The sequence below is a fragment of the Drosophila mauritiana genome, chromosome 3L (genome assembly GCF_004382145.1).
Source record: "Drosophila mauritiana strain mau12 chromosome 3L, ASM438214v1, whole genome shotgun sequence".
Classification (NCBI taxonomy): domain Eukaryota; kingdom Metazoa; phylum Arthropoda; class Insecta; order Diptera; family Drosophilidae; genus Drosophila; species Drosophila mauritiana.
In genome coordinates, this window is record NC_046669.1 from 14,299,773 (window position 1) to 14,315,267 (window position 15,495).

The following is a 15,495-nucleotide window of genomic DNA, read 5'->3' on the forward strand; positions in this document are numbered from 1 at the left end:
GGACAGATGGCAAAATGAATGTCACAGCCAGAATGGAAAATGTATTTTCTGCTAAGTTAAGTGAAAATGATAAACTGCTGGCTTTATAGTTAACTGACATATAATGGATAATGGAAAATAAGCATTTAAGCACTGACTTCATGGCAAAGTAATAATAATCTCATTTCATAAACTTATATGCATTTGGCTTTCAGTGATTGATTTTTGGCAGATTTACTCTTTCAACAGGAATTTAACTTACAAGCTGTGAAAGTACGCATGCAAATGTTTTGAATTCCAGTTTAACAACCCACCGAGACACTCCCTATTACTTCCTTTCATGTTCTTCAACCATTCCAAGTGCAATTTTCTCGATTTGCCCAAACACAACAGAAAAATGATTCGCTTGCAATTACTCTCTTATGCAAAAATCAACAATCCATGCCAGAAAATGAAAAGTAATCTCCATAAGTTGTGCACATTCAATGGGGTTCCTTATTAATTGAAAGCATGCAAATTTCGCCTCTTCTAATTTTTCAAACTTTAAATTGCTTTCTTTTCGGCCAGCAGACACTCGTAATTGTTAATTGGAGGGAAGCCAACTGAGACACCACTAGAGCAGCGAAAGGTTAGAAAACCCAAGGGACCAGAAAGCGATTCCCTGACATGCAAGCCAGAGTTTGAAATCCGTGACGACAATCATTGCATCATCGCGATTAGAAGGCATTATTGGGAGTAGCCAAGCAAGATGAGTGCCGCCGGTTGGCTTGATATGAATGCAGCTCTTCAGAACCTTGACTCTCCGCCGGAGTCAGTGAAAAAGGTGAGAACAAAACGGAGGAGCAGCTATGCCGGACGAAGTTCGTCAACGGCCGGAGTACATGAACGTGGCAGCATTGGTACCATAAGTTCTGGAATAATCAAGTCATTCCGGGAGCGATTCCTCAGCAGCTCATCTGGGGACTCCGGCAAGTATAGGAAACTTAGGCAAAGAGATGCCGAATCTGGCAGGATGGCCAGTGCATCCAGTTCATCGGGAGAAGATGAGGACCCCAGCAGCAGTAGTAGTGTCGAGGATCTCTTTGCCAATGAGGCAGAACGTCGCAATTGGCACAGGAAAACATCGGAGAAGCGACGAAGAAATGCCAGAAAAAAGGTAAGTGGACTTTATTTTCACGATATTAAACATTTTATTATGATAACATTTCTTCTAACTGATTATATAAATCAATATATATCAATAATTTTAATTATTTATTCGTTAATGGAGCTACTCTGATGGGTTTTAAAAGCCTGATTGAAAAGAAAGCTCTCATTAACTGCTTTGCATTTTGATATCGCCATCAGCTGATTTTCGATATTCCGATCAGGTCTTCTACACTACAGTTACGTGTGCGGCTTTATCTGACTTGGATTCGTTTCCGAAATTGGTTCACTCTCAGCACGAACTGTCGCATGGAAAACTATAAACATTCCATTTTCAGTTTCGTTTTATGTGCACTGGCGCTGCTCATTTGCATAAAATTAAATTTAATTTCGATTGGCATATTAGATAATTGCATTAATAACTTGGGTGTGGCCGAGTTGTAATGGCCAGCTATTTGATAACTGTTTAATGAGCAGTCATTTTATAATGGTGTTACTGGTCGATACGCTCTGTTTCTGAGCTATGTGATTTCACTTTCGTTCGCCATAAGTCTGGATAATTAAGAAATATAATATAAACTATGAATTTAAATCAACATATTGTCTGGTATTAAATGTTATAATTAATCTGTTATAAGCTTTCTTTCAATCAAATGCTTAGTTGAAAATTTAAATATATAATATTGGTTTTCTGTTGTTTCACTTGTATGCATTTTAAATACCTTCATGAAAGTAAATAATATTTCAAAAGCACTTCAAACTTAAAAATAATTAAATAATTTCTTTATGCCTTTTCTGTACATTTTTAAATAAATGTTAGTCTTGATCCACTGTGATTTTTTTCCGCGAACAGCTGATAGTAAAGCTTTCACTTTGTTTACAAACAAACGGCAAAAAGCTGCTGCACTCTCCCTAACTCCAAATCGTTTTTTTTCATTTTTCGCTCACTGCTCTCATGAGTGATTTTCCCGCCGGGCTTTTCATTTGACTCAAATCTCAGCATCTGACTATAATCGGCTTCAATCCGGCATTTGGTCTACTTTCAGACTTGCCGGAATTTCGGCTTAACGTTTTTGTGCTGCGTCCTTCTATGATTCTCTCTATTTATTTCTTTATACCATTTCGTGGTCCAGCGGACTTTAAAGCCGCAGTCGTTTAAAGTTGCGCGCCTTTTTGGCTAACAGTTTGTTTGTTTGTTTGTTGGCATTGCTTAGCCGCACTGTGTTCCGTGTGTGAGTGAGATGGAAAGGTGGAGGGGATAAGGGTTTTTGCGATGCTAGTTTTATTTTTATGCTGCTCCTGACTCGCTTGACTGCACATCCTGTTCATCCTGTTTTTCCATTTTGGCTTCGTGGCCATGTTCTTTTTTTCTATGCGAATTATTCAGCTAGGCGCATTCATTTTAGAAATACACTGGCAAAATATCGTATCCAAATATGATATTTAAGGTATATATTTTAATGAAAGGGATAACATAAAAAAGATCTGTACTTGTAAAATTTTATTTTAAATTTATTTCGTTCTTTAATTCTTCTATGGAATAAAAATAATATACAATTAAAATAAAACCTTTCCTAGTAATATTTTTTTCCCAAGTGCATTTCCATACATTTTTCAGCTATGCTTTCCAAAATAAAACGAGCAAAAAATGTATAAATAAATCGCCAAAAATTTGTGCGCCAGTATGTCGCCTGGCCAGAAAAAGGAGCGAGTGCAATCAGTAGACCCAAATCTATGCCGGGAACTTGGCCCCAAGTTTCAACTCCCAGCTAGCTGCTCCTACCAGCTGGCCAACTCTTACGTAACAACAACCAGTTTCCCATTTCCGCAGGAGGTGCAGGTGGGGGCCCATACACACACATGTGGCTCAATGATTTATGCACGCTACTTAATGCCTTCTTAATTACATTTTATGTTACAACCAAAAAATAATAATATCTTGCTGAAAAACAGCAGACAAGAGTCGAGCAGGGAGGGCCGCACACAAATCACATTCCTTCGGGGGGCGGAACGGGCGGAAGGACACGTCCCAGCTGCCAACACAATGCGGAAAACGCTTTCACTTTTACCCTCGGTGCAGCTGCTGTCCCTCTTTTCCCATTTTCCCCGACTTTCCCCCCTACCAACACCGTACATATGCGACTGAAACAGAAATCTATTTGGCAATGGCCTTGGGCTTAGGGCTATAAAGGGGAATATCGGGAGGGTTCAGAGGTTCTTTTTTTTCAGGGGGACAGACGTTCTTGTGTATTCAGTCAACACAAATTTGCGTGGCCTTTTTTTGGTGGCTCCGGGTTTTTTTTTTTTTTGTAACAACCCATCTGCAGTTCATTGAAATGTGTGCGACAAGCGAAATACAATTACACCATGGATTCATGTTCATTGTCTGGATGCGTGACGTCAGCTGGGGATCGGGGCATATATGGGATATATCCTGGGATGCATTCCAATGCGAACGAATACCCGCTGTTGACAGTGATAGTTGGATTGCATTGCGAGCCCAAGGTGAAAGTTCTGTTACGTGATGTTTGCGTTGCTTTTGGGAAACAGATTTCAGTGGCTTTTTGCCATGCAGACGAATGAATGTATCCCCATCAGAATGGGATACGGATACGTATTTACTTTAATATTTTCTTGCATTGGGAGCAAAGTGAATGTATTTTAAAATAAAATTTAGGAATGTTTACAACTGAAATGGCTCTTGTTGTTAAAATTCCGTAGAAAAAATTCTGATATTACCTTAAACTTAGTAATTTATACAACTTTCACTTGAAATATTTCAGAAATTTGTTTATAGTGCCAATTCATGTAATGTTGTTTTAGTAAATATTAAAAAAGTAATTCTGATAATTAAAAAAAATATATTTATATAAATAGCTTAAAGGTTGTTGTGCTCCAATTTCCTCAAAAGCAGTTTAAGAGTGTTCTGAATAAATTGCATGTCCCTTTTCCGGTGCCATCCTTCGTCCGTGTGCTTCCTTTGAGCCAACAGCCTTGTAAGCCGGGTTAGTGCCACGCTTACCCAAGCTGCAAATGACAAAGCCATGGTCCGTGGACCGTGGTCGGCTTAAGCCCGGCCAGAACTGTCAAGTGGTCGCCATTGAACCAGAACAAGGAGCAATATCCCTTCAGAATGGGGACACTTTCGGCGACAGGTCGTGTTAAACAAATTAAACACGTACCGGGGACAGAAGCAGCCCACAGGCGAGAATCCTTTTTGTCGAATGCCAAACTGGGTGCCCCGCTGCGGTCGGTGCCATTGTAAAAGAGCCACGCTGTTGGCCAGAATCGTGTTGTTAACTTGGCCACGTTTTCGTGTCGACCATCCTACGATTTGCCAGAAAGTCAAATTAGCGTTTCCCTTCGCCACTCGAGGGGCGAGCGTGAAAAATGCAAATTTCTGTTTTGTTTTGCTGTTCATAATTTGTACTGGCCGTGACCAGGACAGAAGGTCAAGCCAGGAACAATAATTACACAATTTATAATTCACAAAACAATTGTTTTTGACAAGTGAAATATTTTTGTTCGAGCACAGTTGGCTCTCTGGCAAAAAGTTTGCCACTAAATGGGCCGCCCAAGTTTTTAATTGAAATGCCTAAAGTGGGTAGCCCATAGTTTCGGCAGCCAGTTGAAAGTGAAATGTCGCTAACGGCGGGAAACTGTTGTTGAATAGGGTAACTGGGGACCCTATAACCCTTTGTTAATTTTTGGCTTGTTTGGAAACGAACAACTCTCGAATTTTCCGCGTTGCCAGGAAATTTCAAATCACGTTGCCTGGGCAACTAAATAAACAATCTCAAGGGCTACTACACTCGGAAAATATATAAAATGTTACATTGTACTGTCTAGAATTGTTTTACGTTTAGGTAAGCAGTTCGCATATATTTTTCCTAGTGAAGTGGGCCAAGAAATATGTAGTAGCCTGCCAAATAGTTGCCAAGCTTGGGTAATAGACGGATTTGTCGATTTTTCCCATTCGGTCGAACTTGGCCTGTCTAACCTGTCTAAAAGCTAAAGCTACAAATTTATTTATAACTTGTGAAAAAGTGTGATAATCCATAAAGTGCCCTCAACCCACATAGTGAAAATGTCGATCTTTGACCATCCCGAACAGCTGAAAATGCTGCAGGGCCTTCTGAATCCCAATCAGAGAAGAGGCGGCATTGACTACAGCAGTAGCGAGGATGAGGAGGAGTCAATGGTCGTCAATAAGCTGAGTAAGTAAAAGGTATTTGCATTAAATTGGACAATCATAAATTCCCTGCATAGACCCTGGAACAATTGGACGTCCTAATGGGGAGGATGGAACCGCTAAGGCGAAGAAGAAAAAGAAGCCCAATCCTTTGTGCACTCCCTTGGTGGAGGAAGTGAAAAAACAGCCCGAGAGTCTGGAAGAATGGCAAGATCAGCAGGAGAAGGAAGACATGGATATACTTGAATCGCGAAAGACTCCCGAGTATACAATGACCTATCGCCAAGCAGTGGGCACTGAGGATGTCTTCTTGCAGGTTGGACATTCCTCACTTTAAATACAATAGATTAATAACATACGAAATATATATCTTAGATGGGCAATCGCACTGGATCCTCGGCCAGCTGTGAGGACCTCATTTTGGAGGTTTCTCTGCCGGACGAGGAAATGACTGCTGACAAGATGACGCTCAGCTTGCAGGAAACTGAATTGGATTTGGGGACATGTTTGTACCGCTTGCGATTACCGCTTCCCCATCCCGTCAATGTGGATCGTTGTCATGCAAAATATGACAGTGAGCTGAAGAAACTACGGCTCACTTTGCGCCTGCAGCGCGAACTAGACTATGTTAATTTTTAAAAAGCCACTAAATAATTAATTTTTAATTGCTTTCATACTACACAATAGACACACACAAAGTATGAGTGTAAAATTATAGTCCCAAAATTTTAACGTGTCTGAAAAATGTTTTTGCTATGTTTAATATGTCTCTTAATATTATATGGTAATTTACGTTGTGTATCTGGAATTAAAACATTCTTAACCACCAACAGATAAACCATAATCTAATGACATTTAGATGCGTTACTGTCAAATCCTAACCAAATATTTTGACGCTAGAGTATTCAAATTTTCCGCACTTCCAATTCAATTGCCGGCACTTAGGCATGTTTTGCTACCAAATTGCGCATACGCCGCATGGGCCTTGATGTCGGGTCAATCGAAAATTACGCTTAAACGAAGCATGAAGTATTCCTTGGGCGCTAGGGCAGCCTTTATTATGATGCTGTCAAAAATCACTTTGGCTAAATATTTGTCAAGGGCAGACACACACAAAAGTCAAATACAACAAACCGAAAAAAATGTAAAAGTGGGAAGCCCAAAAGGAAAAGTTCAGAATCGAGATTTTTCATACTTGTTTGACCTAATAGGGCATGAGGGACTTCCCGCATTTTTTGGCTGTACTTGTAGGCTTCGGGCCACCTACAATTACTTCCCGCTGGGTCTGCGGCTATGTTTTGCCTCATTTACTCTGACTGACACAGGCACATTTCAATTTGTGCGCTCCGGGCTGCCTGGTATCCGATTTTGGCCATCCCGGTCACCGTCACAGACATGATAAAGTGTCATCCTGCCCACCAAAAAAAAAATATATATATATAAGCTAAAGTTCACACAGGCACACAAAAATCGGGACAAAGAAGATAAAAACTCACAAGTTTTGGGCAGCTGGAAGTGCGTGCCTCGCCTGGCGAACTATCTGAGCATGAGGGGTTTTGGGGAGTTGAAGACCTTTTGCTTTCTGCTTCTTTTCCCTGATGAAAGTTTTCCACAGGACTATGATGATAAATCATCTGACAAGGACTCGGCTGTCGACGGAAAACTTTCAATTTAATTTAAATGCCTGAGTCTCATGGTCGGCAGTGTGGAAATGGCAAGTGAATTACGGCAAATTAGGGGGTGAGCTCTTAAAGAACAAATTATTATAATCCAAGGGCTTACTCTCAGTTAAATGATGGCAAAGATATGTGTGAAGGGAGAAACACGTTCAATAAGCAAACGAATATTTATCCTATCCTTAAGAACCAATTTCTCACGCAAGTAGGAGAAAGGCAAAAGTTTCAAGACAAGACGACGACAAGGTAAACAATCTGAAATTGTATCAGCATTTCCGGAATACTCTTCTACCGGCTCTTTTCCATTCAATGACGTTCAACAGGAAAAACAAACAAGACCAGTAAAAACCATGTGTTGATGTTAGACTTCATAAACAAACAAAGGGAAAACTTGGCCGTCCCGAAAAAATAGGAAAACTACGCTAAAACCAACAGAAAAAGGCTGACAAAAAACATCCTTTTTTTGCAGCTCATTTACACAAACGCACGTTTCTGCATCATCATCACGATGATCATCCCGGCCAAAACCACACCCTTTTTATCATCTTTTAGAAATGTTTTCAACTACACAAATACAAATACGGTTACTGGCAAATGGGAACCAAAATTCAAATGCAAATTGGGGCATTTTCCCATATGCAACTGTAATGGGAAATTCGAGCTACCCCGGGGCAGGAATATTGCCAAGTTTTTAATATATGTAAAATACCGTGTGCAAAATACTTTAAGCTCCAACATATTAATCATTCAACGGTGGCTTGTCCTTGGCTGTTCTTTTGGAATGCAATAAATAATTGTAGCACTTGGCCACACTTGAAAAAAGCAATAAGCCAAAGGCCACACTTCCTTTTGCGGTAATCCGTTTTTTTTTTCTCTGAGGATTCGTGACTGGTAAACTGGGGCAAGTGAGTTCGGCGGCACAAGGTTAAAAGAATAAGCTGATTGATGAATCCTTAAATCGAAAAAAGTACCCATGTTTAACCTCACATGTCCCCTTTTGGAAGCCCCTTCGTTGCCATTCTGCTTCCGCTGCCTGCTAATTGCCATCTGATTAAAGTTAACTCCGCTTACGGCTTAAAGCTTTTCCGGCAACAAGTCACACAGCTGCATGTGATTCAGTTGTGGGATCTGTGTGGCATTGTCCATGTTGGTCACTGAAAATATTCTGTTGTTTTTATTTCGTTTTTTTTTTTCCTGAGCTTCCGTTCCACATAAATCTGCAGGTTTTATTTTTAATTACCAGTAAAACCATTTTCATGTCGACACAGTTAAAAGTTAAAACCCAAATAAATTTTTATAAAAAAAGAAATAAAAAATAAAAGAAAATGTATTTGGAGAGAAGGGCTTTTAAGTTGCAACGGTTTTTGGTGAGTGATAATTGAAAACCGTTTAAGAAAGTGTATTTATTGCATAAATACGTATATCTTTAATGTATGAACTTCTCTGTAATATTTCAACAAGCTTAAAAGGTAGCAATTTAAAAGCGCTTAATGTTAAAGAACTTACTGTGATTTTACAAAATTCCTTTCAATTCCGTTTCATCCCCCTCGCCACCATGACCTCAAACTTATTTTGTGATCATCATTATTTTTTCACACAGTTTGCTTCAACTGCCACAATTTACCAATTTTCGCACAAAACACTTTTCACAGCTCATTAAGGACAACAAATTAAACGGGATAGCTGGAAAAGCAGAGAATGCGTATGAAGTTAGAAGTTGCGGCGTTTAAGGAAAAGCGAAGCACACGAAAATATCACACATACGCCATGTGGTGCGCTGCGCTCTGGCTCTGGTAGTTAGGCAAGAAGATGCCTTGTTGCTACAAGGCAAAATAACAAAATCATTGTGGAATTTAATTAAGTTGCCCGTTCGGAGCCGCAGTTGGTGTGAACAGAAGAGAACGAGACCATTAACACATTTTTCAAGTTTAATTCAACGTAATAACAAATTTTGCTAGGCAAAAATGGAGGATGGCGAAGGGGCACAAGGAAATGCTGTGGCACTCCAGCAGCCATATAAATTACAGACAGACATGAGCGGCATACGAGGACTCGCAGGATGCGAAAGTGTTGCCATTAAGTCGCACACGTGTGCCCCAGTAGGGCGGAGAAATGCTGCGAAGAGAAAGCTCGGAGAAAGTCAGACAAGTCAGTGCCGAGTGCCAGCGGCAGCTGATGGCCCTTCAAGCATATTTCTTCAAGTGGCTTCTGTTTCTCAGACCGCCACCCCCCTAATTAAGACAAATGTAAAAACTACAGCAAAAATGCCCCGAAAACAAAAAACGTGCGGGTACACATCTGCACGTAGGGGAAATCATATCAATTAAAGATTAAAAAATAATATAAATCCCACATAAGGTTACGAAATCCTTCTTCAACAAATGTCTCAAAACCAAAAGGATTTTAATGATTATATAAACCCAGATGTTATATCATTAAAGTAATATGGTACTTAAACATTGCTTTAAAAAATGGCGATTAGAACGACTTTATTGAAATTTAAATAAAATTATTATACTTATCGAAATTATTGCTTTCAAAGACCAATGCGTAAAACATTTTGCGGTGCACTTGCTTGGCACTTTCCCGAAAGTTGATAAAAAGACATTTTCACTTTAGTTCTTTTTGCGACCTGGATGTTGACACACGGCATTTATGCTCGCCCTGACATTGTCACGTGTCTCATCTGGCGCGTCCTGCGTCCTGCGGCAGGAAAGGCACACAAAAGTGAAACAGCAGAGCCGGAGCAACAAAAACAAAGGATGTGGCGAAATGGAAAGGAAAAGCCAGTAGCAAATGTCAATGTCTCGCTGAAGTGAATGGCTTTCACCTCCCAAGGAGCTGGGCGTGACCTTTTCACATTAATCTCCAGCCTGATGGCGTTTTAATGCAGGAAACTCAACTATAACTATATGGTTATTTATTGTGATGGGTCTGACAGATGTTGTTCCTGATATGGGATATGGTTTGTGGAGCAGCGCCGGAGCCTAACGAACTGGGAAATGGTCTCTGAACATTCAATTATATCATCAATTAGTTGGTCGTGCAACATGTTGCAAGAGTGATTTGGACAGCAGATTAGGCAACAGCATGAGACCACTTGGCATAAACGTGGGTAGGGATTAAGAGGGTTATTTCAAATGTACATCTCCACTAATTTAGATTGATCGCGAGCTGTTATTTTTAATATTTAATGTGAAATATGTGCGTACAGAAATGTCGATGGAACCACTTTTTAATGCTCATCCCGTTTTTTGTATATTATGATTATGTAAAATATAAAAAACAGAACTAAGCTGCTATAGCATACAATAATTTAGGTAGTATATATATTAAAGATTAAAAGATTAAACGTGTGGCTTTCAAATATTTCCTAATCTTCTATTTATTTATTCCCAGTACATTCTATTCTTAATTTGTAATTTAATTTTAGTGACAGGACCTTTTGGCAACATTTTTTCACCAATGGAGTAAATTCCTACATTAATTTACAAAAACTTAATTTATCCCGTAATAAACTACGCCCGAAGATACAAACGAATAAACGAGAGCGAGCTGAAAATGTTGCCTACTTAGCAGCGCAACGAGTTTTCAATAGAAAGCCCACAAAGTGAAAGACGTCGCAAAAGTCAAAGCCTTGCCACAAGCCAAATGCCAAATGGCATTATCAATAGAGGATTCAGCGAATCCCGGAAGATATAGAAAGCCAAGTGTGTGAATCTGACTGGGTGCAGTCATGAACATGCATTCGCAGCTATAGCTCCATATATATCTTAGTATGTGTGTAGTGCCATGCCATTTATTCCATTGAACAAAAAGTCATTTGTAAGTGTTTTTATGCGTAACGGAATTTATTATAAAGGAGGAGCAGTTCCTCAGCAGATTTATTGCTTTATTACGATGTGGCAGAGCGATGGGTATCAAGATGGGAATCCAGTTTGGCGACAAAGGCCAGAGAAAAATAAAAAAATGACTGGCAAATATTTAGCACATGGAGGCGAAAAACTCACTGAAAGGATGGCAAAGATGGCAAAGAGCCATGGGAAAAGGGGAGGGTTAAGGGGAAAATGGCGAGAGAATGAATGCTGCATTTCCGTCTTTTTCGGCTTTTGTCTCTCTTTTTCTGCGTAGGGATTTTCCTCGAATGGTGGCGGTCTGTGGGTGGAACAGTTGGATGGAATGGGGTAGACCTTGAGGGCGTTTCACATCGTCGACATCGTCATCAGCATCATTCTCATTGCAGTCGTTAAGTTATAGACTTTGATTTCGTTCGCCTCGTTCAGCTGTGGGGCAACTTTTATCCCCACTGCCCCCCAAAGTGCGTCCTTTTTGGCAGAGTCGTTTCAGAGATTTATTTGCCTTGTGCCCTGGCAACTTTCGACTCTCGACATCCATATCCGTATCGTTTGCTCTCCTCACTCTTAAATGGCTTTAATTGATTTCTGAGTTTATGACCCTGCTGAACACATTTTACACTTGATTACATGCCAAGTGGGTTGCAATTTCTTAGGAGGTTTTAAATACTATTATTCTTAATTTTAAGATAATTAAAACGTTGGTTTTAAATAAAAAATAACTTCACATGAACAAAGTTTGATGTGCCGCGTAATTAAAAACCATCTACTCATATTTATGGACTTTGGATTAATAATATTGTTATTATTATTCTATAGAGTTACCATAGCAAACATGTTGCTCTGGGTTTTGTTGTCAGTATAAATGCTGTCTTTGATCTATTTGCACTAAAGTCTGTTCAAGTTCACAGCTCCTGAATAACAGTTAAAATTTCTAAAATATTTTTTTGTCAAGATGTCGGACGACGGATCTGATATATTTCAAGACCTTGAAAGCTATGAGCCCTATACAGAAGGTAGCCAAAACAATAGTGACGAGGCAACAGCAGTGGGGCCTCTCGATACCTCTGAGGACGCTCGCTTCTCCGAGCAGGTATTCTCCAACATTCAGGAGCGTCTGAACCGAATCATTAAACGCATCAGCATGGCCAACTCTGCCGTGGCCCAGATGAAGACGAAACTCCATGCTCGAATTCCATCCGCACCTGTTGGCGAAAATGCCGACCAGTTGGCTGGAGGTGATAATCCGATGCGATTCGAAAACGTCGAACAAGAAAACGAAACCACCAACGAATGATTTGAGAACACTGTTATAATTCTTATTTTCAAATATGTATAAATTTATTGTCTAAAGCCCATTTAACAAATCACAAACAGACCCTAGTTAATTGTTAACAAATTATGCATTAACACAAGCCAAGGATTCGAAAACTAAGCGCATATAATAAACTGACACACAAATTGTCCCTTCTCGCTAAAATTTAAACCATTTTCAACGATATTTGCAATTTATTAGTGGCCCTCCACACACAATTGCCAAACTTGCTGTAGTTCGGTCCACAAACTATGACTTCTTTTGGGCGTACAATAAACTTTTCATTGACCGCCCCTCAAAAATGTTACCCCAAGCAATTTCGAGCAGCTGCACTTTGTCATGGGGGCCTTTTGTTTTGTCGAAAACTTTGCCAGAGACCCAAACGAAAGACAAAGTCGGAAAATTTGAGACTGAAATTTGCATTTGCCTTTCGCCACATTCACATACAAAGACGAATTGCCTTGGAGCCAAACAAATATGTTAAAAGCAATAAATAAAGAAGGACATTCTTCAAGTTCGTCGTTTGCCGCTCGAGATATTGGAAAAACGTATATGCGACAAATTCCGACAGAAAGTTGAAGTCTGATACTTATCAGTGGAAATTAAGCCAAACATAATATGCCGTTGCAGCAGCGTTAAATTATATGAAATATTTTTATTGTTAACTTGCAAAAATGTCACAAGCATTTTGTCAGCTGCTAAATCTCGACGGCAGCAATTGTTCAGCGTGTTTATCACTCCAACTGGTGCAACTATGCCATGTGGCAGCTGCTCCTCGGATTCCCTTTGCTACTCCTAGAATCCTGTAGCAGTTTGTCAAAGTCCGCAGCCGTAGTCCTCGCATTTCCAGTGGCTTACAGTCGCATTGTGTCACAACTCCCAGCTTCATGCTTAAGTAAACTTTGCCTCAATGTTGTGACTACGCAATGTGTGTGATAACCGAGTTGACTGAGTGAACTCACTCGGTTGAATGAATGGGTGCCTGAGTGGGCAAAATGGCTGCAGAGCTGCACTCAGTGCCAAGATAAATTCGAAACTTTCACGCTGGTGCAGAAGGCTTATGTACAAAATATAGTTTGTATTTCTCTTCCTACACTTCGACATAATGTTTATAAAAAAAGAGATTCTTCTGCAGAGAAATATAATTGGGATTTAAATATGGATTTTAATAATTGGGCACTTTAAAAAACATTACATCGATGTGCAGTGGGCAAAAAATAAGGAATTTAATTAGAAAACGCAATTATTCAAGTTTCTTCTTAACTGGGCGTACAACTGAAATGGTATCAATTAAAAGCATCGACTTAAGCATATAATTTCCGCCTGTATCCTTTGAAGTCCTGAACCTATCGCTATCGATTCATTAAAATTTCAATATGAGCCCCACATGAAATTCAATTACAAAATGCCACAAAATCCAAAAAGCCAGCCATGAATCTGTGCCGATAAATTTACGCAAGCTCGTCAGTCTTTTTTTTCCTGACTTGGGGTCGTCCCCACACAATTTAGAATGTTGAACGTGGAGGAGACCTAAACGGAGAAAATGGCCAAGTTCAATGTAACCTGTCACAGGCAGCCGACAAACTAATAACGTTTCGATAATCGCAACTGGAAAAGTGAAAAGTGGAAGGCGGCGGGGGAAAAGCGGCATTCATGGGAAATCAATCGCGTTGAAATCGAAACTGAAATTGAAACCGAAACTGAGGCTGCGGCGATGGGTTTCGACTGAGAAGTGTCCTGTCATTTGGCCAAAAGGTCCTCACTCAACAGATTTTTCAAGGCCCTCTGGCTGATGGCAATACTGATGATGATATTGATGACTAACTCTCAATGACTGTCCATTTTCTGACGGCTTAAACAGTGCTGTTAGCAACTATTGCAAAAAATAGAAACAAATCAGCCAAAACAGCGGGAAAATGTAAAAATTTGATAACAATTTACCAAGAAAAAAAATTAAAAGTAAGATTTCTTTACGATTTTTTTAAGCGTTTTAATATTTTCATAATATTTTATATAGCTGAGATTACTAACTCAATTTTTTTCCAAAAAAAGGTGGTCGAATTGTGTGCAGAAAATGGCCAAAATAGCAACTCTGAAATATACCTAACTGGAGTTAGTGTTTTCCCGTTGGTAATCTGTGGAAATTAGCATTTCAATCAAATCTACTTTTATGTGTCTGACTTGTTTTATGCCTCAATGACAGCAACAAAGGCATCCTGATCACCCTCATCATCATCATCATCATTCTGCAAATGAAATTGTATCCATTCTGTTTATGCATTTGACGAGCTCTGAAAAGGAAAATTGTCGAAATTGATTGATTAAATATTTATTCATACGGAAGTGCTTAACGTGTTTTCCCTTTTTGCCCAGTTTGGGAGATTGATACATATTTATGAACTGTGGTTATTTCGCAAAGTTTTTTTTCCCCTGTTTGCCGTCTACTTTAAGAGACTTTTGCTCGGATTGTGCCATTAATTTACTTAACACGGTATCCCTTTTGGGTGTGGTTTAGCTGATGAGAGTGATGTGGCAAGTAAACGACTTGCTGTAACAAAATATTAATAGTCTAGTTTTTAAATGAGTAGGTGCAATTTAATAGACTTGTTGCCTTTAGATTATATTTTAGTTTAAATGACTCTCGAGGAAACTTACCCCAAATTCTATAGATGTCATAGAATAAGTAACTAATCAAACTGTGCTCCACCCTTTAAAATAGTACTTCCTACAAATATTTGCTCGTTCGCCAGGCTTCGCCCGCATCCCACTTCAACTTTTGGATGAAATTTCCCCAGACAGTGTCTGAAGATCTCAAATCGCCTGGGAGCTTGCCTCATTAATTCGGTTAGTTCCCGGCACTTAAAGTCAATCAACTGGCCCGCAGGAAGTCTTAATTAAACAAACTTGTTTGGTAAATCTTTTCTAAATGGTCTTCTGCAGCAAAACAGGATGGAACATCGAGAAGCTCTTTGGGACTGGCCAACCCAAAAACAGAGGATTTTGCAGCTACTCATGTTAGTGTTGAACAAATGCCTATTCCGGATACACTTAGCCTGAGTATGAGGTGGTCGGAAAGGGGTAATGCAAACTCAATTGGCGGCTAAACGTGCAAAAGAATTTGGCGGTTTGTGCGCATTTTCGACTTTGATTTTGGCCAGCTAGTTTAAGGTTTTCAGAGAGCAGACTCTATCAAGGATACTTCACAAATACGTAGTGGGTATTCTTAAAGCACTTCTGATGCACTCGGGAATGGCAAAACCCAAATACAGCCCTGAGAATTCCACATTCTGGGGCCAGGTCGACTGGCTGAGCCATTAAAGTGCTAATAAATTC

General features: G+C 39.7%; 3 protein-coding genes across 3 annotated transcripts in view; all 3 read left to right on the forward strand.

Moving 5' to 3' along the window:
- LOC117141805 (venom dipeptidyl peptidase 4) overlaps positions 1 to 15,495 on the forward strand; it is a 71,371-nt gene that overhangs the window by 6,576 nt on the left and 49,300 nt on the right. The window contains exon 2 of the mRNA XM_033305451.1: positions 550 to 1,135. Within this exon, the coding sequence (XP_033161342.1) occupies positions 728 to 1,135 (408 nt within the window). The 5' untranslated portion in view covers positions 550 to 727. The remainder of the gene's footprint in view (positions 1 to 549; positions 1,136 to 15,495) is intronic.
- On the forward strand, positions 5,041 to 6,056 carry LOC117141814 (protein PIH1D3). Its single transcript, XM_033305467.1, has 3 exons — positions 5,041 to 5,342; positions 5,395 to 5,633; positions 5,693 to 6,056. The coding sequence occupies exons 1-3, from the start codon at positions 5,213 to 5,215 to the stop codon at positions 5,954 to 5,956; spliced, it is 633 nt and encodes a 210-aa protein (XP_033161358.1). The 5' UTR covers positions 5,041 to 5,212; the 3' UTR covers positions 5,957 to 6,056.
- Positions 11,722 to 12,262, forward strand: LOC117141818. Its single transcript, XM_033305471.1, has one exon. The coding sequence runs from the start codon at positions 11,803 to 11,805 to the stop codon at positions 12,142 to 12,144; it is 342 nt and encodes a 113-aa protein (XP_033161362.1). The 5' UTR covers positions 11,722 to 11,802; the 3' UTR covers positions 12,145 to 12,262.